At 38.6% G+C, this 26,145-nt stretch overlaps 5 protein-coding genes across 24 annotated transcripts; 2 read left to right on the top strand and 3 right to left on the bottom strand.

The window, feature by feature from the left end:
- Positions 1-23: 23 nt before the first annotated feature.
- LOC116433015 (EKC/KEOPS complex subunit TPRKB) lies at positions 24-878 on the bottom strand. Its single transcript, XM_031990619.2, has one exon. The coding sequence runs from the start codon at positions 670-672 to the stop codon at positions 130-132; it is 543 nt and encodes a 180-aa protein (XP_031846479.2). The 5' UTR covers positions 673-878; the 3' UTR covers positions 24-129.
- A 1,925-nt stretch (positions 879-2,803) lies between these two features.
- LOC116433014 (leukocyte elastase inhibitor) lies at positions 2,804-12,378 on the top strand. Of its 11 annotated transcripts, none has more exons than XR_004236215.2 (9): positions 3,635-3,805; positions 6,150-6,271; positions 6,364-6,546; positions 6,646-6,856; positions 6,942-7,156; positions 7,231-7,416; positions 7,477-7,612; positions 11,603-11,812; positions 12,108-12,257. XR_004236215.2 is itself a non-coding variant. In XM_031990616.2 (9 exons), the coding sequence occupies exons 1-8, from the start codon at positions 3,796-3,798 to the stop codon at positions 11,743-11,745; spliced, it is 1,206 nt and encodes a 401-aa protein (XP_031846476.1). In that variant the 5' UTR covers positions 3,635-3,795; the 3' UTR covers positions 11,746-11,750; positions 12,108-12,259. The 11 variants fall into 11 exon arrangements, 9 of the variants coding, with proteins under 9 accessions (XP_031846478.1, XP_031846476.1, XP_031846470.1 ...); XR_012998088.1 differs by having other exon boundaries at positions 11,603-11,909; positions 12,108-12,241; XM_031990616.2 differs by having other exon boundaries at positions 11,603-11,750; positions 12,108-12,259.
- A 524-nt stretch (positions 12,379-12,902) lies between these two features.
- On the bottom strand, positions 12,903-17,438 carry LOC116432975 (uncharacterized). Its single transcript, XM_031990519.2, has 5 exons — positions 16,987-17,438; positions 16,536-16,919; positions 16,294-16,428; positions 15,248-16,218; positions 12,903-15,165 (listed from the first exon to the last, which is right to left on the bottom strand). The coding sequence occupies exons 2-5, from the start codon at positions 16,870-16,872 to the stop codon at positions 13,465-13,467; spliced, it is 3,144 nt and encodes a 1,047-aa protein (XP_031846379.1). The 5' UTR covers positions 16,873-16,919; positions 16,987-17,438; the 3' UTR covers positions 12,903-13,464.
- A 1,581-nt stretch (positions 17,439-19,019) lies between these two features.
- Positions 19,020-22,558, top strand: LOC116433008 (malonyl-CoA decarboxylase, mitochondrial). 6 transcript variants are annotated; one of them, XM_031990593.2, is made up of 11 exons: positions 19,021-19,107; positions 19,632-19,728; positions 19,827-19,967; positions 20,069-20,209; positions 20,373-20,525; positions 20,596-20,749; positions 20,822-20,961; positions 21,032-21,167; positions 21,274-21,486; positions 21,556-21,661; positions 21,743-22,558. In XM_031990593.2, the coding sequence occupies exons 3-11, from the start codon at positions 19,896-19,898 to the stop codon at positions 21,867-21,869; spliced, it is 1,242 nt and encodes a 413-aa protein (XP_031846453.1). In that variant the 5' UTR covers positions 19,021-19,107; positions 19,632-19,728; positions 19,827-19,895; the 3' UTR covers positions 21,870-22,558. The 6 variants fall into 6 exon arrangements, with proteins under 6 accessions (XP_031846449.1, XP_031846453.1, XP_076221177.1 ...); XM_076365062.1 differs by having other exon boundaries at positions 19,021-19,728; positions 21,743-21,880; positions 21,916-22,558; XM_031990591.2 differs by having other exon boundaries at positions 19,022-19,199.
- Positions 22,388-26,137, bottom strand: Rga (CCR4-NOT transcription complex subunit regena). 5 transcript variants are annotated; one of them, XM_031990596.2, is made up of 10 exons: positions 25,813-26,137; positions 25,441-25,520; positions 24,953-25,015; positions 24,343-24,823; positions 23,987-24,213; positions 23,527-23,769; positions 23,130-23,391; positions 22,922-23,029; positions 22,603-22,828; positions 22,388-22,500 (listed from the first exon to the last, which is right to left on the bottom strand). In XM_031990596.2, the coding sequence occupies exons 4-9, from the start codon at positions 24,666-24,668 to the stop codon at positions 22,609-22,611; spliced, it is 1,386 nt and encodes a 461-aa protein (XP_031846456.1). In that variant the 5' UTR covers positions 24,669-24,823; positions 24,953-25,015; positions 25,441-25,520; positions 25,813-26,137; the 3' UTR covers positions 22,388-22,500; positions 22,603-22,608. The 5 variants fall into 5 exon arrangements, with proteins under 5 accessions (XP_031846456.1, XP_076221179.1, XP_031846454.1 ...); XM_076365064.1 differs by having other exon boundaries at positions 25,441-25,471; XM_031990594.2 differs by lacking the exon at positions 25,441-25,520.
- Positions 26,138-26,145: the final 8 nt, after the last annotated feature.

Below are 26,145 nucleotides of genomic sequence, written 5' to 3'. Positions count from 1 at the left end.
AATATTTATTCTAAAAAGTAGTATAAAATTTCTAACAAACTTTTATTGTCAGCAATGACAAACCGAATTAAGAATACAATCTTTTAATTTCTCCATTAGCGTATCGCGATGTCGTTCACGACTTTGATCCTATTTTAATAATATACATTCCTTACAACTAATTCTGGACACAACTGAATCGGCCAGGTTCGAAACAGTTAGTTCATCGTCGTCGATTTTATACATTTTTCTAATTAAGTCATGATCCGAAAATTCTGATAATCTTGAAATTGCTATTCGTTCCCCTTTCACACTGTCCAAGAGAGGTTGCGATAATGATTTTTCATCGTTTATTTTGTGTATTTGCGCTACCACTATATTTTTGTCGCGATCATTAATACCAAATTCTATTAACGAACGTGATATGTTCTTTGACATTGATAAATTATACAAAAGTTCCGTGTATAAACTCTTCGTGGTAAGTTGTTTCATCTTCTCATTGACCGCAGCTTTATTGGCAGCTACCAATATTTGAAACACATCCACTACGAGTGCTGCTTTTACAACAGCACAAGAAAGTTCACCGTTTAAAACTTTCAAACGTACTTCATCGATATTTTGCACATATGCAAATAAATAAATCGTGCAATACAATTCTGTTTCCGGATCTAATGGTACTGTATAGGCATCCATCTTTCGTTACCCAATTTAAAACGAACCGTTGTCTTTTAAGTTAGGTAGTATTATTTACATATACCATATACAATAAATCTGATAATTGTTTGCATATGAAAATATATTTTTTTATATGTGCAAAAAAAAGACAAACTATATACTACATAGAAACCTAGACATTCACCAGGCAGCTTGACGAAACATAACACCAGGGTGCGCTGATGCCATTTCGCGTTGCAACTGGAATTCGTTTAATTTAAATCGTTCAAATTTCAAATTGTACAATGTCAGATAAAATTAACTAACCGTACAATAATGTAAGAGTAGGATAAATTCAATTGTAATTTTCTTAAATCGTCTACAAAATTTCAAAGTGAACGAAATTACATTCTGGAAGCCATAGAGATTTTCAAAAATTAAACACCGTCAACCTCAAAAGTTGTCATGTCTAATTGCGGCCCTTGTCAATCTTTGCTGGGTAAATTCTTCAACTACGGTAAACGAAACGTTCTATTTTCGCGGCGGAACAGATGTGAAATCATTTTTTGAAATCCATCGGTTCATTTATTATTGGTCCAGTAAGCAAATCCAACTGGAATATCTGGAATGTGAGTCAAAACAAACAATCGGCGTGTCCTTCGAAACGGAAGAAAATAGAAAAAGAAGAAGGAAAAGGAGAAGAAGAAAGGGTAACTCAAAGATCATTAAACGGCGACCAAGAGGGGGCAGAGTCTCAATTTTCGGACGACATTTTGAAAGATTCCCCTGACGAAAAGGAATCACCATATACACCTCCCAGCCGAGTCTGTCCAACCGTTAAATCTTGTTGCTACATAAAAATGCAGGTGAACAACAACCTTGAGTCTTTTTCTATTTTTCGAAAACCACATTCTTGATCAAGAACCTGCGTCTACATATGAAGACAGCGTCGTAGTCGTCTTCAACGATCCGACAAAAATCATCGGGCCTAATAAAATGATTATATCTCAAGAAAAAATTATTTAAATTATCGAATCGACAATTTGAGAGACGCCTATGACGCAGTTGCCCATTACAATCTGCCACATGTACATCCACCGTGTCTCAGGCTCTTACAAGTTGGCATTGCACTTTATTTCTCGAAATTTTCCGAGTGTCAAAATTAATGAAACATTCGGGATCTCCTGTAAACACGCAAACGCCATAATTGAGAAATATTTTTAGGATCCTTGTGCCCCCTGCTGCTGCGAATCGAAACCAAAGCTTTCACCTTGCCCGCCCAAATATGGACGTCAGGAGTCACGTCAGCCGACATGTGGCTGCGATATTTGTCAGAAAAATCCTGGCAACGAGAAATGTTGCGACAGGAACAGAGAGTTTCGCGGTATAAGCCTTCACCCGAGGTACTTCGAGAAAGCGTGAACCGAACGGCACCGGAAGCATCGTCGAATAAACGGACCGGAGGAATTTAAGGTTACGAGTGCTTGAGCCACCTTCAATGTTTGCCGAACTAATTCGGACGATGCGTTTACGTGTCAGGAATTCTCTGAATAATCTTATCGACCGCCGGTTTCCAGAATGAACGGGTTACCTGATCGGCGATCAGTTACCCGCCAACTGTGCTCGAAGCACGATTCGACTCTGAACGACCATCGATTGTTGCCCCGTAGGTATTTATCGAGATTTTCAACTTATCGTCCTGGTGCTGCCCGCGAGCACGATTCGACTCTGAACGACCATCGATTGTTGCCCCGTAGGTATTTATCGAGATTTTCAACTTATCGTCCTGGTGCTGCCCGCGAGCACGATTTTGAATTGATCACGTTACGCAATCGTGTTTTGCAACGCGTCGAAATTAATCAAAGATCCGTTTAGAACTCTATCGATTTAACCTTTCAACCGACAACTAACCGGGTCAGCGGTATTGATGTTTTCTATTTATCACGTGGCGACGTTTCCAAAGAATTTCTTCGATCGCGATCAATGAAACAAACAAAACATCCGTGGATTGTTTCGATGAAATAATGTCAGGTAAATTCGTGAGGAGATAAGTAACATTTTCGACGGATAATAATCTCTACCGATGATTGCGTTATCTGTCATGTATTTGTTCTTCTACACATTGTAACAATTTCCAATTCCTGTCCACCTGTGGAGCGAGGATTTCCCTCGTGCAAACCTAACTTCAGTCGACGACGCTTCCAGTGACGACACTTCGAGATTCGTCGAGTTTCGTATCGGTTTCGACACGTATGCAGTGAGAGTGCATCGGCCGTGTGAGTGAAGATCGGTTACACTTTGTGCAAGCTGCGAATATACCACTGCGTTCACCCCTCGTGCGCTGGAGATTCGGTAAGTGGCAAACTTGTCGTTATTGGCTTTTTTCTAACGCTTTTTCGGGACTGCGGACATTTCCGACGTATGACTCATTCTGAATAAGCACGCATACTCGATCAATGAATTGAAACCACCGCCCACTGAAAACCGATCAGGCTGATCAGTCAGTATTACTCTAAAGCGTCTAATACATAAATTTCTTCATTTATATTCGCCGATCTAAACTTCGAAAATTCTACGCGTTCGAATCGACACTATTATCCTCTCGAATCTACTACGTTCACCGACATACTTTAAAATTCTACGTTTTAAAATATCCATCATCCTTCTGCGTAATACCGTATAATCGCGGGAAAATTCAAACCGGCTCGAAGAAAAGATCGTGTTATCCCGTTAGAGGTGTGGCGTTCAAATATTCCTCGAAAGCTGACAAACCTAAAATTTTATCTGTTATCGATGTTCCCGTTTAATCGTAGCTTATCGTTGGACTGTAGGGTGGAAGACGTTTTATCTTCGGGCACCAGGAAAACGTGAAATTCGTGGTAACGTAGTCGGTCATTTTGGTTATGTTACGATTCGGATCCGGCGTGCCGCGATCGCCAATGAAATTTAAAATTCACGCAACTTCGACTCGTGCCACAGGACTCGCGCCCCCTGATTGGCTGTCCGCTAGTCACCGATCCCTCTGCGTTTCCTGTCTCCTCCGTTGCTGTACCTTCCCTGGTTTCCTCGTCGTGCTTTTATATGTACGTTCGGCCGCTTCTTCGGCTAGTCCATGTTTGACATTCGAACGAGATTATTTTCTGGAGCGGACAAGGCAAAAACATGTTGACGCGTGAGTAACTCGTGTATTCTATGCGATTACGCCAGGTTAACCTGACCTGTTCTCGGATCAGATTTTTCCCGTGAGAATCGGCGAATTTTTCCCGGTATCGAGTATTCTATCGAAAATCGTGAGAATCGTTTTCCTTTTGGAAAACGGTATTTTTCTCTGAGGATCTTCCCGGTGATCGATGTCGATCGACGACAGGACACGGGTTTAACGGTCAAAGAAATTCAATAAAACGATTACTGTAATCGGTATCGCGCGATCGATGAATTTCTTTCTTCCTTATCTGTGTAAACAGATATCTATATCACGCTCATCGAAGCGTCGATAGTATCAGCGATTTATCGAATCTTTGACGCGAACGTGTTTCCAACGGCATTTTGTATCTTCGATTTTTGAAATCTTGTTGACGTCTGTGTCGGCGAGAATTGAAAATGAAAATACGCCGATATAGTTACGTTGATAGGAAAGTCTTTCAGCGAAAACTGATGAAATAAACGTGGACGAGCGTCTGTAAGAGAAATGTATTTCTATATTCTTGATGGATACGTCACAGTGCGCAATAAAAGTAATAAGTATAAATCACGTCCCGGCACGACCATACCAGATTTCCTTGAAACAAATTCTACGTTCTTGAGCGTTCGTCACTATTCGTGACTTTTTAACGCGTTGAATGCCACGAGGGTTACCGATGACCCCCAGCCAAATAGAATTACCATATTTCACTGAATTAAACGATGATTATTTAAGAACATTTCTATGTTATAAACAATGCCGAATGCGGTGACATTCAGCCAGAGGAACGTGCGATAATTTATTTTTCCTTTTTATTTTATTCGACAAACAATTCTTAAGAACGCTCGACCGGTGATTGGGAGCGAATTGGATAATTTTAATCGAATGTTTTGCAAACAGTTTATGTAACTTATTGGCGCATAACAACAGTTTCGAAGACTATGAGTAATGCTTGTTGGAACATCGTGTTTGCTGATTACCATGTTTGGCATATACTGTTTTATATCTTTTTCTTCTTCGCCGCGCGAGAACGTGTTGAGAAATCCCCAGCCGTCTCGATAAAACGAGACTACTATCCGCGCCTCGCCGGGTTTTCCCCAATGCCACTCGGGAATAAGTTGTGAATCCTTAAACGCCACTCGGGGATCTCTCGTTCCTCTTCGACAGCAGTCGTCACGAAAATATGCTCGACGTAAACATTACAGTGCCGAATACGTGCTATTTATTTTCCGATGAATAATTTATAAAATATACTACTTTAACAGCAATGTTCGTGGCATCTTTCGGACCTTTTTTCAACGGAAGTATTTTTACTTAAATGTCACCGAGATACATACTATTTATTTTTAAATAAATTATTCACAAATTATCCGGTCTCGAAACATCCGAGGACATTTTTGTGAATTTAGAAACAGAGATATTTTATCTGAAATGATTTTTTTGTTTAGCAATTATCGATATCTTCGAAGCATCGAATATTCGAAATGATTTTGAAAATAAATATCATTTGAGTACTATAACGAATGTCTGAAGAAACTGAAAATTATTGTTACAGTTTTTATAGGAATTGCATGTTAATCGTATTAAATGCTCGGTAGTTCTGAATGCTCTCTGTCCCGCTGATTATTGCAATTATCCAATGTTCACGGCAGATCACAATTGTTCCTTATTATATAATTCCCGTGGAAGGGAAATGGAAAATTCTCCGAAGATGAAGACGTGTTTACGTGTGTCGCGATAATTGTTTCGTACAAAATGAAACTCTATTACGGTGTTATTTTGATTTTACCAAAGCAACAATTTCAGAATAAAATGTGAAATTCATCTACGGTGTGCAATTTTCGTTTAAGACGAGTTTCTCGTTGTCATTGTTAATCGTTTCACGTATTCGACCTTCGGTCATCCTGACCTTCCGCGAACGACGAACCTCGAACCTTGAATTTTAAAACTGTAGGGACCTGCATGCTAATTAGCATACGCCAGTTGCTTCTGCGTTAATCGAACGTGTGTCATAATTTACTCTTTTGTAAATAAAAAAAAAAACATTCCAATGTATACTTTAATCTTTTGCACTCCAGAAGTTTTTTCACCGGAAATATTTAATATTTTCTAATGAGATAACATTTTCACAGATTGTATTAAGAAATCTTACATGCATTGAGGAAGAGAATTATTTTCTTTCAATATTTCGTACATTGATGCATTGTACAAAGTTTAATATTAAATATCAAACTTTACAGTTTTGCTGTGTCAAATCATTTGACTGAGAGGCGCCTCTGGAGTGCAAAGGGTTAAGAGATTTCGTGTATCGTACAGTTTGAATAAATTTTTTCAGTAAAGGGAAGTATCTTGATCGCTTGCCTCATCCCACTAGCAATGGGTACGACAGAAGTTAACACCGAAGCACTCAGTGCTGTGTCACAAGGAATGAATGAGTTTTCATCATCGCTGTTCAAGGTAAAGCGATGCTGCCAGACAGAAAACGATTGATAATAGAAATTGAAAATTACGGAGTAAATGGAAAGAGTACGGAGAAATTATTCTTTCAGGCTATAGTAGACGAGAATCCTGGTAATCTTATATGCAGTCCCCTTAGCGCAGCTGTTGTTCTCGCTATGGCTGCTTATGGTGCCCGTGGCAATACAGAGACGCAGTTTAAAAGTGTTTTACATTTGCCAACTTCAGACGAGCTCGGTACATCCGGTTATCAAGCACTCATTAGCAATCTGAATGTAAATATCAAAATTCTAATCTTAAGTGTTGTTACACTAGTTCATTCCTTTTTAAACAATTGCTATGCTGCATTGTATTCTTCGTACATTTGATTCTAGAATATCAAAAACAACACGCTTCTTCTTGCGAATAAAGCGTTCGTGAATCAGAAGTTCCATTTGAAACCAACTTACAAGGCACTGACGGAAGATTCCTTCCGATCTACCACCGAATTAGTTAATTTCGGCCAATCCGCAGAGGCTGCGAACAAGATCAACTCATGGGTTAAAGAGAACACTAAAGACCGTATCGATGGAATCGTATCGTCTAGTTAGTATTAATGAAATGTCTCGAGTATGCTCGGATTTAGCGAGTTACCTAGGTCGCATTCAATACAAATCCTCCTTTTTAACAGGTGACTTGACCGACGACACGGCATTAGTGCTAGTTAACGCGATATACTTTAAGGGCAAGTGGAAGAACAAGTTTGACCCTATGCTGACCAAGGAAATGCCGTTCCATGTTAATGGGAAAACGGTGAAGCAAGTACCGACTATGTATAAGCAAAACAATTACAAGTACGGTGTACTCTCGCAAATGAACGCGAAATTCATTGAAATACCGTACCAGGTAATCTCTGAGATTAATGAACAAATTAATTGGGGAATATGGACGCGAAAGGAACTGTCGAATGAATATTATAGGGAGACGGGATGAGCATGGTGATCGTTCTGCCGGATGAAATTAACGGTTTGGCTGAGGTCGAGAGAAAGATGAAAGACGTGAACCTTAATGATATTCTGAGGCAAGGATACGACCGCGATGTGCAATTGTTTTTTCCGAAGTTTAAGATCGAGAGTAAAATAGATCTGAACTCTCCTTTGCAGCAAGTGAGTACTCCATGTAAACACGGATAATGCTTTTATGCTCATGATTTCTCTCCTGTGTAGTTGGGTTTGACCGACGCGTTTACCAGCAGTGCTAACTTCTCTGGCATTGCTGATTCCCCGATAGCTATTAGCAAAGTTATACAAAAAGCATTTATCGAAGTGAACGAAGAAGGCAGTGAAGCGGCAGCTGCTACCGGTGAGTAACCGAAATACGCTTTTCTAGAATCGGTTGAAATTAAGCAAAATTTCTGTTTCGAATCTGTAATATAAAATAGTGCAGCGAGAATTGGCAGAGCATTATTGATTAATGTTTAAAATAATATTTTGTTTAATTTCATTTGTTGCTCTATCGATAATCTTGCTTTTTCAAGGTTCAAAGATATTGATAAGTTGCTTGGCATCTGAATGATGTCAGTTTACGCGTAACTTATGTAGTTTTGTTTGTATATGTATATGCTTATGTAAACTCAAGTCTTTTACATATTAAGATAAATTTTACGGTGTACATATATGCGGTTTTTAATTTGCATAAGTCTCGTGTATATTTGATTTATTCATTATGTAACATGTCATGACCGTTTGTCTTTGGTTTATCGCTTTATGTTTTGCAGCATACTAATCAATCATTGCAATCAATTCTAATACCTACGCCTCTTAATACATACTATATTTGTCCACTTTTATTTAAAATTGTCGCGTTCGGAAATCTTCTTGTCTATCACGACTAAAGTATACACAACAGCAGTATTTAAACCATAAAGTATTATGCAGATTTTTATAATTAATCTCATCCTTTTGAACTAATAACAATGTACAATTTTATTGGTAGCAGTGTTATCGACAACCATATCTTCAATTATACCGAAGAATGACAACGTTATTCTCTCCAGTGGGAAACCATTGATCCTAACATAAACGAGTGATATCTTTCGTACACAGTACAGACTATATATATTGATGCAAACCCGATAATCGAGATAGAGAACCCCATAAAATTCACCTTTCAGCTCTTCTTCTATAGTTGCGCAATTTGCGAGTCTCTGATTGAATTTATTGGAACTCGAACAAAGTGACATGTATACGTAATGGGATATATTATTTATTCATTCTATGCTCACGATTCTGAGTAGTAATTCAGTGTTAATTACTTGTGGCAGGTGTCGGTGTTTGGCCTCTTTCGAGCTCTTGGTCACCGCTGAAGCCTGTCGAGTTCCGCATCAATCGTCCATTCCTGTTGATCGTTAAATGCCGTGGTGTTCCGTTGTTTTTAGCAAAACTCTCGCACAGCGCCAACTGAGTCTACCGAATCTCAATCCTGTGTTTCTACTTATCGTGTCAGAGTTCACAGTACAGCTCATATACGCTCTCTTGCCAATCTATACACCATCGCCTTTAATGTTAATTGTTCGACTGGCTCGACAGACTCGAAGAAATTTATACAATTTTACGACTGCATTGTTCTCTGATACTCCATTCTTTTCGCTTCATTCGGCGCCTGTTCCGGAACAGAATACACTAGTTCCCTACTACAAAATTGATATTGAGACTTGATATTAATTTCAGTTCACATTAAAATACATGCAGAACATGCGATATTCGACGATAAGGAAGTTCGGCCTGCAAAAAGCTTTTCACGCGCGTTACTTCCATCGATAAACGAATTCTATGTAATTTTCAACAGATGTATAATAAATATCGTCTATACAATTTTTCCAACTACGTTCTAGTACACTTGAGACTTCTTTCTAAGTATAAGTCTTACCAGAGAAACGCGTGAGATACACTAAGCTTGACACTCTTCTTCGATGGAACGAAGAAACGTGTACAGTAAAATATAGATTATTTACATAGTTCCACCATAGGTAGTCTGCCTTTTAATTTACAGCTTCTCGATGTTCTTCATTGTCATTTCGAATCCCCTGGCTCGCGTTTCACTCTCTACGCTTTCGTTTAATTTCCTGTAACGTGCTTTTCATAATCGCTTTGTTTTTCACGGAGTTTAAGTCCTAGTGAAACTGATGTTGCAAGTGAGGATGAAATTAGCTTCCTCCAATTAACCGGTTTCCAACTGCGAGTGACAACATCGACGAATCGATGCTCTAAAAAGAAGACAAGAACGATTCGCTCATTGATGAACACGTTTACTATTTATTTCTAGGCCATCATGTGCACTGGCATGCTCCAGCTCCTCCGACAATCCCTGAAACGTTCAGAGTCGACAGACCATTTTACCTCGCAATTAAGCACACCGACGCACCTCTGATTTTCACGGGAGCGATACTAGACCCAAACAATTCAGCGAATTCGATTTGAATCAACATTCAACGTGTCAACATTCTGGAAATAAATTGATCCGTTGAGAGCAACACGTTTTGCGGAATTATCAGTCTTCAGCTAGCTACCATCAGTGGTGTCACATGTGTATTTGTCTGTCGAAGAACTCGCCATTCTCATCTGGTCTATCTTCCAATGGGTCGCACCTCCAGGAGACATTAAAGCAATGATCTAACGACTCATTCCCATGATTAACAGTGGCGGTCACGTGTGTCCGTGTACAGCTTCCTCTCGCATTCTCTTTATTTCTCTTTCCGAGTACACACGATCGTTCTCATTCCTCGTGCTGTACATCGTTGCATGTAGTCTCGAACGATAAGTCAGAAGAAATCCGCTGGAGATGTTAGCAGGGTGAAATTTGTTCCAGGAATACTATTCGTGGAACGATGTATGGAATCCACGCCGGTACTAACGGTCGACCGTCCGTTTTACTATAGTATCGTCCACAAAATTCAGAACTCGGAGGACACGAAAGTTGTCCCGCTCTTTGCCGGACGTATCGTTGATTTGTAAACAATCTCAAGGTCAACAGATTGTAGCATTAATCCCTTGCCCCATGGTTTCTCGTAGGACTCGATGCAGCGGCTTCACCGTTAACAGCTTATCAGCGAATTCAGAGAATTCGAAGATTCCCTAAGGTTAACGATTGAAAAGTACCAAACTAATTTAGATTTGATTTCAAGAATCTGAATTTAGGTTTGAAGAATCTGAAAAGGTAGAACTAAACGGAAATGCATAGCATTCGAAGAGATCCAAAGTTCACGTGAGACACGTCTGTGAGATTTTATCTCGAATTTTCGCCACGTCTGCGATATTAGAGGGCAAGGGGTTAACCTCGAGTCTAGTCTGCAGTGGCCAAAGGTTCTCACGGCGAGGAACAAACAGAATTTACTCCAATTATACCTGACGATCGAATAAACAATTGTACCACGCATTCCGTGTACGTGACTGTTTCTACTGCGCCACCCTTCTTTTTCCAACAGATATCTTTCTCTTGGCCGAGGACAGCTTCCCTTAGGAGGGGAACAGATTCTTCGAACGAATCATTTACTCAATATTAACATTGAATATAATATGAACTAACCAACGTACAGAAAGGAAATTTGGAAGGGTCGCAGAGAAAGAGAGGACGGTTTCGCACGAAGCGTCGTCTATTCCCATGACTCTACAAATCATTTCGCTTCGCTATGTTCGTTGGACGCTATGTTCGCTATGTTCGTTCGTAGTTAGTCTTGACATTCGAAATGATCTGTTCCAGCAGTTGTCGAAGTGGCGGTGTTTTCGTTTATCCAGGAAGAACTCCCAGAAGAATTCATCGTCGACCGTCCGTTTTTCTATGCCATTGTCAAAACGTTCGACGACCGCAAGATTCTACCGATATTCAGTGGAAGAATAATGCAACCCGATTTGTAACTAACGGATTACCAATTCTATGCGATCGGGACGAGTATACGGCAGCTTTCGATTCGTCTTCGACAGAATAAAGGACCTCTGTGACACCTGTCTGCGCGTGTTGCTCGACTAAACCATTGCCCGAGGTCCAGTTTAATTATGATTAATCAACTGATCTGTTACGCTCGAATGTTGGCAACCCGCCTCGCTCTTCGCTAATCACCTCTATTCTCTCTCCTCTCGAGCAGGAACGTTTCCGACTAATCCTTCCGTTGCCTGATCAGCGCCAGTGTTCTAAACCTTCAAAGACGAAATGATAAATAAATTTGTTGTTCATCTTGTAACGCAATGTGTATGCAATTTAAGGTTAAGATTAAGTTATGCGCTGTGCGAGGTCCTCGAACGAGGACCAAGGGGACGGGTGGCGGGACAGGTGATTTTCTAGAATGATTTGTTACAGGTGTCATCATGATGAAACTGTCTTTGGTGTACCCCGACGATTTCACCGTAGACCGACCGTTCTATTATAACATTATACGAAAGATAAACGACGGGGAACTCGTGTCACTATTCAGCGGTTACGTAACCGAACCGAAAATCTGAGCACAGTAATGCACATTCTTTTTAACAACTAACAAAGAAACGTCGTCGCTTCCGAGTCGAGCGCCCGGTAAACAAATTGGCTGACGGTGGTATCATTCGATCGTTAATGCCCGTCATTTAAATCGGCCATTTAACACCTTGGTTCTCACGTTCAGGCGTCATGGGTAATATTCTTTCTGTCGCGTTCGTTCTCTTTCCATTTCTTTTTTTGCCTCAGCATGCTAAATGATATTCTCGTCTGCACCTTTACCGAGAAGTGATCCTTAACGTTTGAACAAAGAAAAGTTATACGTGGAAATATTTAGAAAAATCGAATACCCCGAGTATCGAGATTATTAATGCATTTTAATTTGTTTCAACAGCGATCTTAATATTTACAACCTCGTTGAACGTGGCTAAGATTCCTATTGTAATGCAAGTCGACCGACCCTTTGTCTACGCCATTGTACAGCAGAGTCCTCAAGAGAGAAGCGCTAGTACGATCTTGTTCAGCGGATGCGTTACCGATCCTTCGGCTTAATTTATTATATGCGACTACCTGGAAGCTAACCTGACGTTTCTAATTGTCGAATAAGGGGCAGTTGATGATTGTTTTTGTTTGTGCATAATAAAATCGTTTACGAGTTGTGAATACCCGTGCGTTACCATACAGTTTTGTATTTTCCTTTGAGGACGATTGCCTTTGCAATGATCTAGTTATTTAACACGTTTGAATGCCGCACGATTTCATGGTACAGAATACTTGAAGTGGAAAAGATATAATATTAAATCATTTGATTGAATTGCATTGTTACTATTGCAGGTTCATCTAGCTGAATGTCACCACGTTAGTAAGCATTATTTATAATATAGAGATGTTTTCAAATAATCATGGTTTAATCAAGTGAACTATAGTAATTCGATTTGGTTGGAGGTCACCGGTGACCCCCATGGCATTCAACGTGTTAAATAATAGATTGTATAGTTCTCTTTTTTCTGAAGTTCAATGTAACATTTAATTTGCTGCAATCGCGACTTTGGATAGTTTTGAAACACCTTCGTCCTCGAAGGCTCGATTTTCCTTCCTGTTGGCCAATCCTGATTGCAGAGTACTTTGAGTGAAATGAAATCAGCAAAAATTCTCAATTAAGTGTCAAGGTGAGTATCGTTTAATCGTGTTCATTGTAGATTTATTTATTTCCTTCATAACAGAGTTCACAATGATTAGACGTACGAACACTTAATCCTTGCGTAAACTATGCGCGCAAGCAACATCGATACAATTCAACGGAACGGTAATTAATATTCGTAACATTCGTTCCTATTAAACTTCTAAACGTATAGACTCCATATGCATTTGTGAATCATTCGAAAAATAAACAGTTGGTTAATATAAAAAATGCTCAACAACGAATTTCCGTTACTAAATCTCCTTAAGAATCACTACGAAACATAACTGATTGCACGCTGATGCATTTAACGCCAACATGAACTCGCGTTGAGTAAAATCAAATCCGCTTTGTATTATAATTTGAACGTGAAAACATATAACCTTGCTGAAGGCAGATTAATCATAACCATAGACGCTCGTAACATTAACAATCAGTCGTGGACGTTTAAAATTAAATTTCGATACACGTAATTCTTATAATCCCTATAATAGTCATAAAATATAAAATTGATGTAACAGCCTGCCAGTTACCTGGCAGATACATGCTTGGAAGTATTCATCGATTACGACTAACTGATTACGCAATTATCTTTCGAGAATTTGATAGAATGCGTAGTTTCCGTCGAAGTGGTACCAGTCGACGTCAGAGATCCCCGTCGCGGCACAATGGTGGCCATAGAGGCGGTGGTGTCCAAAAACTCCTCATCGTTATCAGAATCGGTGTCTTTGTCTTTGCCATCTTTCAGCTGCCTCTTTGGCATGATATCATTCATGTATTTCTCGATCATTTGCCTGTTCTGAACGGTAACGCCGTTACCACCGTTGCCACCAGTTACATACGGCAAGCTGTCGTTCTTGTCCTGCTGATCTATGGCCATCCTCTCGACGTACATGCGTTGCAGCTCGGCCAGCGCTTCGTCCATGAAACGCACAGTCTGTTGCTTGCGGTCCGGCAGCACGTTGTTGTTGAACCCAACGGGTCTGCAGATCTCGACATTGGCCTCTTTCACTTTTGGTACTTCACTATCCATCATCGTGGTCGTGAAGCCCATAGGGAAGTTAGCCTTTTTGCTCGCGTTATTGTAAGGTGGCCCGTAGACAGCCTTCTGCTCGTTCGTCGGATCCCCGTACTTGTTCAGCAGCCAGTCTTTCACGTGACTCTTCTCGCCTTTCGCGTACTGCTCCCTCGGCAGGGGTTGCGCAGTGAACGCCTCGCTGTAACCGAGCGGGCAGACGTTCTGCCTGTCCACGTTCACCTGGACCGGCTGCACGCGAGGCTGCTGCTCGCTTTGCTTGGCCAGATCCTTCCACCTGCCGGTGTTCATCACGAGCTGCGCCAACTGTTGAATCGTCTGCTTTGGCACCGACACGGACGCTCTCTCGCCGTTGCCGGACGTGGGACAGAACTTCGCCGGAGTGGACGTGTCGCAGGGCTCGCCGGCCGTGCACACCGGCCTAGCGTTCAGCTGACGAAAACGGTCGTAGCTCTCGCCTTGGCCAGCCAACAGGTCGTCTTCGACGTTCCTCGTGTTCCCTTGGTTCGCGTGATGATTCAGTTCCTCGGAGGTGCGACATTCGTTCTCCAAGAACGCGGCGGTCAGTATCATCGCCGCGGTGGGTTCTCGCTGAGTAAACAGTCTCCTGCGAGCGTGCAGCGACTGGCTCATGGTTTTCTCGAGACGAGCGTTCTCTATCTTCTCCTCCAGCTGTCTCTCCGTTTCCAGAAACTTGGCCGTTTCGAGCTTCAGCGTTTCCGTGTCCATCTTGAATTTGTCCACCTCCTTGGCTATGCGCCTCTCCGCGGAGGACTGAGTCCGAGTCTCTGTGGTTGGGACCGTTTGGAAACCCAAGCGCTGCTGAGCCTTTACAAACGGTGACTGTGACACCGGTCCCAGTTTCGACCATATGGTCCCAGGCTTCTTCACTGGACTGGTTATGGGCGAGACGATCCCCGGCCTCGTCGACACGGGATTCTGATTGATTAATTCAACGTTAGAGCTTGCCATGGTACAAGGAACTCGGCAAGGTTTCGGAGGAACCAGATCCAATTTAGGAGGCGGCATGCCAGGTCTGGGCGGAGGCACCAAAGACGTTATTATCGGTTCGGGTGGCGGTGGAGGTATCTCAACGTCCAGTTCTGAACACTGCTTTGCAAGTACGTTGCTGTGCACTACTTTCAGTAGATCGTCCAATCGATTCTCCAGTCTGCTATGGCGATCTCTGTCTATGTCCAAGAACTTCGTTAACATGTCATTTTGTGCGGAGAGGATCTGAAATGCGTGGAAAAGGAGACAATGAATGATGTGAATCGTAATGTGAACGCTTTTGTTCTTTAGTGCAACTGCAGCTTACCCTGTTGACAACTTCGTTTTGAGAACTGATGGCAGTTAGAACCAGCTGTTCCAATTTCTGTGCTTTCTTCTTCCTGAAAGGCACGTTCGGAATATCATCTGTGTTAACTGCGGTGTCCTTTGATTTGTTCTCGCTTCCTGCTTGACTCAGAGAATCCATCAGAAAGTCTAACAACATACTGTCATCGTTGCAAGTTGCATTGTTTGTTAGTACAGTGACATCCTGGTTCGGTAACGGATTGGCTGCCTGCGCAGCTTGGTTGTAAGTTTCATTCAAGTTGTGCGCTTTGTCGTCACCTTTCGACTGGCAAAAGGCATCATTCAAGTTTTGAGTCACATCTGGAGAATAATCTGGAGACAGACAGCTGGCTCTCTTCGTATCTATTACGGCAGGCATGTGAATCAACGTATTGCCATACTGTTGTTTATAAGTAGCTGCCAGATTCTGGCCAAACACAATTTTTCTAGGCTCTTGCGGCATTGCACGATTATTCACTTGTTGCAAGTGATTCTGTTGTTGTAGTAGCTGCTCAAAATTAGTATTCTGCGGCATTGTTGGGCTTATTTTCATTGGAACATTTACAGGCTGAGACACTAGATTCTGATTTACATTGTACTGACTCTGCTGGAACCCTAAATTATTCATCATCATATTCTGTTGGTTACTCATGCAATTCTGTTGCAAATTTTGATGCTGTTGCATGTTCTCTTGAATTATTTGATTCCTCACATTCTGCACTGAATTTTGATACGGCACCTCTCCGTAGGGATAAACGTGCAATAAATTTTGTTTGTAATTGGCATGCACTGGTTCCTCCATTGCAACAGAATTGCACTGTGTAGCCTTCCCAGCAATCTGTACCAACTGTTCCCCTGTATTAATAGCTACATCCCTTGTAGGTGAAAACACTCTATAAGGTCTAGCTATGATAGTCTCGTTAGACTCAGGAGAATCGGGATACTCGTTTTCACCTAAAACATATCAATAACTGTATCAAATTCTAATATTCTAAAATACCATTAAACAAATCAAAATGTAACTCTTACGGCTGAATCCCCATGTAGGAGACAACGCGTCAGAACGATGAAGCGACTGTACAGGCTCCTGAAACTTGTGTCTCATTTGTAAATTTTTACTTGTCTTAACTTCTTTCGGAGGAGACTTAACGTTTATCGCAGCATCTATGGGAATGTTAAAAAATAAATCTGATTTATTAGAATAAAAAACACAGGATACCAAAAACAAATAACACCACAACGATTGTTGATTCGTGTACAGACAGACTGACCTACAGTATCGATGCCATTCAGGTTACTTTCTTCCAGACGTTTGATCTTAAGAACTCTATCGATCGACTCGTAATACTGCTCGACCCCTGCTTTTGTACCAGCTCTTTTGGCCTCGCGATAACACACCAGAACCTGTTTCATGCGCGATCGGCACTGTTTCCCAGAAACATTGTATCCTTTCTTCTTCATGTACCGCGCGACGCTTTCCCATATCAGTTGCGGTTTCGTCGTGTACTCGAGCTGCTTTTGGACTTGCCTATCCGACCATACCGACACTAACAACGCAGTACTCTCGGGGGTCCATTTGTACTTCACAGCGTCTCCAGAGTCACTCATCTCTCGGAGAAAATTAGCTTCCAAGCCTCTTGGAACGACTCTAAAAGCTAATATCCAACGGTCGCAACGATAATTACGATTTATTTTAATATTCTATTCAACAATACCACTTACCGAGACATCGTCGTCGACGCGAACGCCTGTTGATCGCGTAACAGGTTGACGCCAAACTTTACAGGCACGCCGCATACGTTCGGGTAACCGTCACCAACGCACAATTCAAATTTCATTGTGCAACAGGTAGTCGGAAGAAGACTACGCGTAGGCGGCGCCGAGTGCTGGATAATTAATGCAACTGGCAAATCACTTTGTAAATAAAAACACAAATTACGAGTATGTGTATACAAGAAATGTAATATTGAGGTAAACAAATAAAATGGAACAGGTCTTTTATTTATATGTATTTAATTTATTCATAGACCCATAGTAAAATCGTTACATCCGTACAGAAGAGTTAATAAATAATTAAGGTGCAAAATGGTATCGATGGTAATGTGATGGAGCGACTGAAAAGATTATATAAAATTTTTATAAATTTCATTCTTTAAATGAGTGAGACAAGGACTGCGCATGTGTGCGACAAGGATGGAAAAGAACTGGTGCGAGCGATAGTGGCGCCATCTAGCGAACGAACGTTTTCGAAGCTTTTTCCTATACCTGCAATATGTAAGACAAGAACAGCGCTACTGTGCGACAAGGACAGAGATAGTCTCACTCGTGCCACCATCTTGAAAAAAGCATCTCATCAGTCCCTGGTGCGTACTCGTAAACCATCAGGACCGAGGAGGTCTCCAGGAGGAAAATAAAGTGGCGCCATCTAGCGGAGGAAGCCAGGAACTAAAATGCGTCACGTTGATTGGGAGAAAACAACAGCGAGTTCATTAATAGCTCGAATCTCAAGAATCATTCGTTAACATTTGCGATTTGGAATCATAGAATGGGCCCTCCCCGACTTTCTCATGTCGCTTTGGATAGGATTTCACGCCGCGTTAATTATTTATTCATTATTTTCCGGGACCATGTCACAGGGTAACTTTCAATTTTTTTGACAGTTGCCCAGTAAACAATGAAGTTTCTACCTTAATAGACATAAATTGTGAACATTTAAGATTGGAGAAATTAGGGTACACCCTTAAGAACACTCAGTGATAGTTTGAATTACATTCAGACAGTAATTAATAAGTTATAAGCGATTTTCCGAAGCGTCGACTGTGTTCCGTGAGAACGTAACGACTAAGCCAAGTATGAATATTCACTTGATAGTGATTTTCAATCTGCTGTTATACCGACTTGCAATTATCAATAGTGGTATCGTTGCCCTTGTTCCATAAGCTTTAATTTGAGCCGTCGAACATCTGAATCGGTCCACGGAAAGCTATAGAATAATAAATCTATAGAAGCTACAGAATTAATGTAAAGGTAAGGGCAGATTATCGCATGTGTAAAGACAGTTGCAGCTTGGCAGGGGCACACTGTGCTTGTGGGCGAATTAATCGCTAATAACTTATTAATTACTGCACCAATCTGGTTCAAACTACTACTAAATGTTCTTAAGAGTCTACCCTAATTTCCTCGATCACAAATGTTCACAATTTGTTCCTATTAAGTGAGAAATTAATTGTTTACTGGGCACCTGTCAAAAAATTCTGGGTTACCTTGTGACATCGTCTCGGAGAATAATTAATAAATAATTAACGAGGCAGAAAATCCTAACCATTGTGATATGGGAATGTAAGGGAAGGTCCAGTCTATGATTGCAAATTACAAATGTTCATAAATGATGCGTGGTAGTTGAGTTATTAATGAAACTGATGTCTTCACGATCGACGTTTCGCATTTAGTTCCTAGCTTCCACCGCTAAATGGCGCCACTTAAATTCATATTCTGGAGACCTCCTCGGTCCTGATGCTTCGCGCGTACGCACCAGGGACTGATGAGATGCTTTTTCCAAGTTGGTGGCGCGAGTGCGACTATCTCTGTCCTTGTCGCACACTATCTCTGTCCTTGTCTTACACATTACAGGTATAGGGAAAAAGCTTTGAAAATACCCGTCCGCTAGATGGCGTTAGGTCGTCGCAAAATTTTCTATCCTTCTCACACACACGCTCTTTCCTTGTTTTACTCATTATAAGGATAGGGAAACGGTCGGTTTTCGAAGGTAGAAATTGACAGTGGTTTTTCTGCCGCTGTCACGCGCACGTGATATCGGTCTGCAGCGTATTGCCGGCGTCACGCGTATGTGATATTAGTTTATTCGTTTCATTATGAATAATTGGATTAGTGCGGTGTTTTTGTATATCAAGCATGAATCTAACCGAATGATTTCTGTGAGTCTATTAATTATCGTGTTGTCGTAATTGTTCGTTGTCAGTTTCCACGAGAAGCGGTGATAGATCAATATTCATATGCTACTATGATATCTTAGATAAGTATAATATAATATTTAGATTTCGACGGATTATAGGTTCTGATAGATAAAGGAAAAATAGATTTCCAATAGATCGTGGGTGATTACGCAATAAGGTTATTTTATTAATTAATCTCGTTACAGGTTGTTCTGTTTGTTGTGTTACTTTATATTAGCTTTTGCTTATCATTGTACGAATTGTTCAGACAGTAGTATACAAGTGCCTGCGCTTTATTTATTCTACTTAGTTGACAATGATATTTAAGAATGGTTTCTTGAAAGTTTCAATGATCTCGCGTAGGAGCAAATTGATTTCGAAGTATGCTTTAAATATCTTTAAATGTTCCTATAGTCAAGAAAAGTCGCAGAAAAATGTTACATTTCTCAAGGAACAATTGGACGAAGTTTTTAAGTTTAAAAGTAGCAACGTCAGTAATTGGATTATTGAGGTTAGTTTTAATCAGGGCCTGCACGTTTAACTATAATTTGTGAGTATGTAAAATATGTTTCTGTTACTTAATTTAAGAAAATTATTGGATTATTGTAGAATACAGCCCGTAGTCTGTGTACCGGATACTACGAGAGCAATAAGGATGACAGGCAACAACTTTTACACATGTTGGCGTCTAAATATGCTGTTCAACACAATGATGTATATAACATAGCAAGGAAATTGATCGATACAAAGGTTCGTTAATTGTTTCATTCTTCAGGAATATCCAAAGTGAGTTTTCTGTTTTGCATAATGTATAATGTCATTATTTTTCAAAATAAATGTTTTTGTTTAAGCTTGAAGAGGAAAGACGAATACTTACTTATGAAAGAAACTTAAAAAATATTCTTGTACCAGATTATCAATGGCTCTTTCTTGTCATTGGGAGGCTTGAAAGCGGTGTAAAATTTCTTGTTGATTTAAGGACAGACATTTTAGTGAGTTATTTAGAATGATAAGTAATAGAACCAATTTAATTTTATAATTTTATCAGTATCATGCTGAAATCGATAGGTAATACAATTGTGATTTAATCAGCTTTTAATTTTACTTAATTACCAAGTATTCTTAATTTCTGTAAGTTGCAAATTTTTCTCATAGGAGTTGATGTCGGAAACCAAAGATACAGATGAAAATATTAAAGTACAACAGTTAAATATCTCGCTACGTGATTTATTATTATTATGGTTTTCAGTCGGTTTTTTGCACGTAGAGAGAGTAACATGGCAAAGCGGGTGCGATATATTACAGAAGGTAAACAATTTTGTTAAATAACCAGCTAATAATATTAATAGCAATTTCATATACCTCCTCTTTTATTAAGGTTTCAGATTATGAAGCGATACATCCCATTAGAAATTGGTTAGATTTGAAACAAAGGGTTGGACCTTATAGAAGATGTTACATATTCACACATCCGTCTATGCCAAGAGAACCTCTTGTTGTACTACATACAGCGTTATGCGATATAATACCTGGTATAAAGTTGTTTCAAATAAAGTCTCTAAAACACATTTTTCAATACATGTCAATATGTCATTTGTTTATAGGTTCTGTAAAAGGTATTGAAGAAGCAAAAGCCAGAATCATTGGTTCAATGAAAAAGGATATCACGTTCCTAGATGAAGATAAATGTAAAATAACAGCAGCAATATTTTATTCAATTGCTTCTACGCAAAAAGGATTGCAAGTAAATAAATCACGACCATCTAAAAGTTTAAAGCCTAATATTTTCAAAGGAAAAAATATTTTTTTTATAGGGTATTGAACTAGGTAATTACCTAATAAAAGAAGTAGCCAGCGAAATAATATCCGAATTTCCTATGATACGTGAATTATCGACTTTATCGCCGATACCCAGTTTCAGAAATTGGCTACTCGAAAGAATAAGGCAGGGTAATTGCAATAAACTTTTAGTCTTATCTGTATCTTATATTTTTACTTATCAAATAACAATCAAATTGTTCAAACGATTTCTTTTATACTAGATATTATTTTTCAGATATAAATTGTATTTTTACGAATGAAGAACTGAGATCTATACAAAACGTTTTAAAAGAAAATGATCTAGCATTAAGATTAAATAAAACGTTCAGTAACTCGTCGTGGACTAATGATAAAGAATTATCTGATGCATTAGAAAAGCCACTGATTCGAGCATGTGCTTGGTATTTATACAAGGAAAAACGTCGGAATTATGCCTTAAATAAAGTTGGTACGTTGATTCTCATTGTAACATTTATGTAATAATATCAAATTAATATTTTATCTATACTAACTACAGCCAATTTCCATTTACGTAACGGAGCTGTTATGTGGAGAATAAATTGGTTAGCTGATCCTTCGCCACGTGGTGTAGCGAATAGTTGTGGTATCATGGTCAATTATAGGTAACAGAATCTTGGATATAAAATATTTAAATTATTATACTCTATACATTTCGTTCCTTAAAATTTACATTTTCTCGACAGGTATTACCTAAATGAGACCGAAACGAATAGTAGAAATTATATTGAAAATTATTTCATAAATGCTTCTACAAGCGTAATTGATCTCGCGATAGAACAAGAAAAATTATGTAATACATATTCAAATTAAGACAAAAATAATGATTTTATATATATATATATATATATATATATAAGGGGGCACAATATAAGAACCATTATATTAAACAACATTCCAATTTAACATTTTGAAGTGGTGTCGAACCGAGTATTTGCTGCAAGTCTCAATATGAAACACAATTAAACTATCAAAATCTAATAAGGATCTAATAAAAAAAAGAGATCATCGTTATATATGTATCGATTAGAAGTTACAAAATATTAAAAAATTTCAAATGAAAATTATATAAATATGCCACTTATAAAAATATGAAATTTTCAGTTATTAATTGGCAAAATTTCATTTAGTCTTCCAACGTTTACTACTTTTTATGTACATTACAAAGATAGTAGACATCTTTAATAAGAATCTGAATATTTCAGATCTATGTTTATCTTATATCAAAATTATATATACACAGACAGACCCTACTTTATATTACTACCGTCTACATACATCAGGCCTATTTCCATTTCTATTGTAATCACAAGCAGTTAATTCAAGATTCCTTTCTATTACTCTTCAAATTTTATGTTTTTATTAAAGATTATTACATTTGTTCATTTATACAATAGCTGTTTCCTGTCCAGCTTAAAGACAACACAATGGTCTGCAAGCAGATCTGAAACAAATATTTACGTTGTATTATTCTTGGATTACATAAATATCTTTTACTTATACACGTCGAGTGATATTGTATTTTTATTTTTATTTTTTTTGGCACCTGTAGTCAAGGCTGGGTTTGATGAAAGTTCGTGGGAAGATGAGGTCTACTTTCTAGTTTTGTATAATCCAAACGAAATTCCTTTGCTACTTTTCTCCAACTTTGCGCATCAAAATAATAATAAGTACCACGTTCATAGGTTGACGTTTTTTCTACATGTCCCAACCCCGGTGCTTGGGTTATCCATACCTTTTCTTCCATATGATATCTCCACTCTCTACTGTACCTGTATCAATGAATCGAACAACGTATTTAATAAGTGGGATTTCATTAACGAGATACTAAAATGTGTTCTCTGGTAACGAATATATTTACTTACAACTCTGCTGCTGCTGCTAACTGCAGAACATCCCCAACATTTGTATAAAACATATAAAATAGTAGATCTTCCTTATATCGATTTAATTTAACTGGTGCTAGTTTATCTCTAGAATCGAAAATAATGCGCAAAGTAAGTTACACTTAACTATCATGGACGGATCTCCTGCGTGAGTGAAACAAAATAATTTGCAGCAAGAAGAAAATACCTGATTGCAGCATTAATAAGATATTCTGGCGGCACGTGAAAATCAATATCCTGAGGCCGGCACGGAGTTTCAGCCCAAGGACCACCAAAGTTTTGGTAAAGATTTTCTGGCGAATTAAGATTTAATCCTAACGCGGTTAGATCTTGGCCTAATGCCAAAGACACTAAATTCGGATCTGTTTCAGCTGCCCTAATAAATGTTAAAAGTCCAATCATTCCAAACTGATCTTTTACCATACTAGCTGGTATATTGGTTACTTTTCCTATAAAATATAAAAATGAATGTTGATGTAAAGTATACAAAAAAATGGCAAAATTTATTTAAATAAAAATATGTTATAAAAAGAAAACAAGTGGTAATTAGTATGCTTATTACATTAAATAAATAGCTTCAGTACCATCAGGTGATGTTTGTATGCCTCTTTTAGACGATTGGGACATATCAGATCCATGTGCTCTATTCGCTTGCAATACGTCTTGTCCAATTTCAGGACCAAGTCCAACAGGTACATTTTTGTCCCCAGATACACTCCCACCTGGCGATGGTCCTTCTCTATTTTGTGTTCCTGGCAATGCTGGGAAATCTTCAGAACTCATAGTAAATTCACTCGATTCAGATGTTGGTTGTTTTACCATTCCAACTACAATTCATATAAATACTTATATAGCAATAAGTATTTATCGTATAATATAATTGTATCTATCTTTTCAATTAAAATCTTTCAAATTTCAATTTCAATTTCAATTGAAAATGGTACTCGAAGACATAAAATTTCTATAGTGCTCGAGAAGAGACGGTAATTTTATAGATATTTAATACACAAATATGATACGATAAACTCTGAATGTGATACATACCATAAGGTTGTTTGCCAGGCATAGGACTAGGTTGCGGCATAGAATCACCCTGTCCTCTGTTTGTTAATGAAGGAAACTCAGACAGATCCAACAATGGAGGAGTACTTGTATCTCCACCTCCTCCACTGCCAAAAACAGAGTGAAAATTATTAATTTGTCCTTGAGATCCGTAATTACGACTTTGTGGTATTCCAAAAGTGCCCATGCTACCCATTGGATTCGAGGTTCTATAAATTTGCATAAACTTTTCATTTTTTTCATATGAACTATATATTAAGGATACTAAGAATAATAACATTAAGGATATACGATTAATATATATTAGGTAGTTTTATTAATTAAGATTAGAGACTAACCCAAGAGTAGGCATCGTACGTCTATCTGTAAAAGCTCTCTGTCCAAACAGTCCTCTACTGCCCATAGGAGAGAGCTGTTGTTGTTGAGGTTGATGATTATTTTGTCCACCTCCAGCTCCTGAGGCTCCAATATAAACGCTAGTAACTACTACCGCAGACGTGATCGAGCTTGAAGTGCTTGTAGATGAGCCTGAGAACATGCCCGAGGTAGGTGTGACATGACCTGTCAGGGTTGACGAATTTAAGCCCCCCCCACCACCCGTACGCGATGTAAGGCTTGCGTTCGCACTACTGCGTGGAGGCTGCTCAAAGTTCAGGTTGGCCATAGCCTGGTGGCTCCACTAAAAAGTACCTTCTGGGGCACACCGACACACTTTTATGTCAATTACCACACAATCACTTGTTTTCTATCGCATCACTTGTAAGTTGTTCAATTTTACGGAACTGAGGAAAATCCATGACAATAACTCCTAGTAGCAACCTGTAACCATCACGCAAAAAACAAAACTTTTGTAACATACGCGATACACTGTTGATTAATTTATTATCTTAAGAACCACAACTTTTTTTCAGTTTATATTTTAATTGTATTCGAATAAAAAATGTTTACCTCTTTATCGCAGCACCAATTCTTTGATCATATCAAAATCGAAGACAGGAAATGATAATGGACCTATTAGCAAAGGAAGATTTCATTTTCATGAAAATGCTATTATATTATTGGTTTAATAGAATGAAAGATTACATTTAACGCATTATAGTATATTATAAAGCATTTTATTTATTTCTCCATGTGTTATATGTAAATAAACAAATGTATACAATGAAATGTATCATACTATTTTAATAAAGAGAAATCCATTTCAACTCCTTACGATTTATAAACTAGTCATTTGTATGGAAGGAAATAGTTTTGTAAAATTATATGGATAATATTTATTTCCTTGTTTAACATTAAACGAAAGAACGTACGTGTGACGATATTAAATAATAGGATACTAATATATCGCATGATATTTCTTAAAAGCTAATGATCTAATGATCTAGAACATACACTTGTTACAGACATACATATTTTCTAAATACTCATAAACTAACCTGAACATTATTCTGGAATGTTTTTATATTTCTACAGAAGTCCACAAACGTGAAACAATACATTGATACGAGATATGAAACTAATTTCAATAAGACCAACTGGTTATTGTAATCATTAATTATCTATGATAATATGGTAATGTAATGGAAATGGTTAATTAAAAACTTTTTTCTGTTATTTTTATTAGTACTTGAAATGTACGATTCAATTTTGACTGTAAAGAAGACTTGGAAATTTGAAAAAAGCATCGAACTGAAAGTCGGTGATTTTGACATTGAACGATAGAAATCAGTAACAAGCACAAAGAAAGCAAAGGTTATAACGTCTACATAATCAAAATATTGAGGGAGAAATGGACCAAATTTGATTACCTATGTTATCGAATCCGTTGTTAAGTTACTGCATAAAAGAATCCATTAAATTCATAATAAACAAAGTAAATGAGCATAAAAAAAAAACACAAAAACGTCGATGTTGACTTGGAATGAAATCTGATAAGGTAAAAGTTGTGTCGGGTAACTAATGGTTTATATTAGCGAAGATTTTCACATTGACACGTCCCGAAAAATAAACTTTTATGCACATTATAATACTCTTAACAAATAAACTTCTGTTTTGTCAATCAGTTTCACAAACTTAAACAACACTAGAGACACGAATTTCTACCATATTAACCATTTCTACGATTCTGATCAAATTAAGTA

The sequence above is a fragment of the Nomia melanderi genome, chromosome 2, assembly GCF_051020985.1.
Source record: "Nomia melanderi isolate GNS246 chromosome 2, iyNomMela1, whole genome shotgun sequence".
NCBI classification, from domain to species: domain Eukaryota; kingdom Metazoa; phylum Arthropoda; class Insecta; order Hymenoptera; family Halictidae; genus Nomia; species Nomia melanderi.
The sequence above is the reverse complement of the archived record's forward strand: the minus strand, read 5'-3'. Positions and strand labels throughout refer to the sequence as shown.

Coding starts and splice junctions, on each gene's coding strand:
- LOC116433015 (XM_031990619.2), bottom strand. CDS start 672: ATGGATGCCTATACAGTACCATTAGATCCGGAAACAGAATTGTATTGC.
- LOC116433014 (XM_031990610.2), top strand. Junction 6,272..6,363: donor TTTCATCATCGCTGTTCAAG/GTAAAGCGATGC, acceptor TTATTCTTTCAG/GCTATAGTAGACGAGAATCC. Junction 7,613..12,107: donor TGAAGCGGCAGCTGCTACCG/GTGAGTAACCGA, acceptor TTGTTTCAACAG/CGATCTTAATATTTACAACC.
- LOC116432975 (XM_031990519.2), bottom strand. CDS start 16,872: ATGAGTGACTCTGGAGACGCTGTGAAGTACAAATGGACCCCCGAGAGT. Junction 16,429..16,535: donor GAATGGCATCGATACTGTAG/GTCAGTCTGTCT, acceptor ACATTCCCATAG/ATGCTGCGATAAACGTTAAG. Junction 16,219..16,293: donor TCCTACATGGGGATTCAGCC/GTAAGAGTTACA, acceptor GATATGTTTTAG/GTGAAAACGAGTATCCCGAT.
- LOC116433008 (XM_076365062.1), top strand. CDS start 19,534: ATGATATTTAAGAATGGTTTCTTGAAAGTTTCAATGATCTCGCGTAGG. Junction 20,526..20,595: donor GGTGCGATATATTACAGAAG/GTAAACAATTTT, acceptor TCTTTTATTAAG/GTTTCAGATTATGAAGCGAT. Junction 21,168..21,273: donor ACTCGAAAGAATAAGGCAGG/GTAATTGCAATA, acceptor ATTATTTTTCAG/ATATAAATTGTATTTTTACG.
- Rga (XM_031990596.2), bottom strand. CDS start 24,668: ATGGCCAACCTGAACTTTGAGCAGCCTCCACGCAGTAGTGCGAACGCA. Junction 23,770..23,986: donor GCCTGGCAAACAACCTTATG/GTATGTATCACA, acceptor TATGAATTGTAG/TTGGAATGGTAAAACAACCA. Junction 23,030..23,129: donor CTTATTAATGCTGCAATCAG/GTATTTTCTTCT, acceptor TTTCGATTCTAG/AGATAAACTAGCACCAGTTA.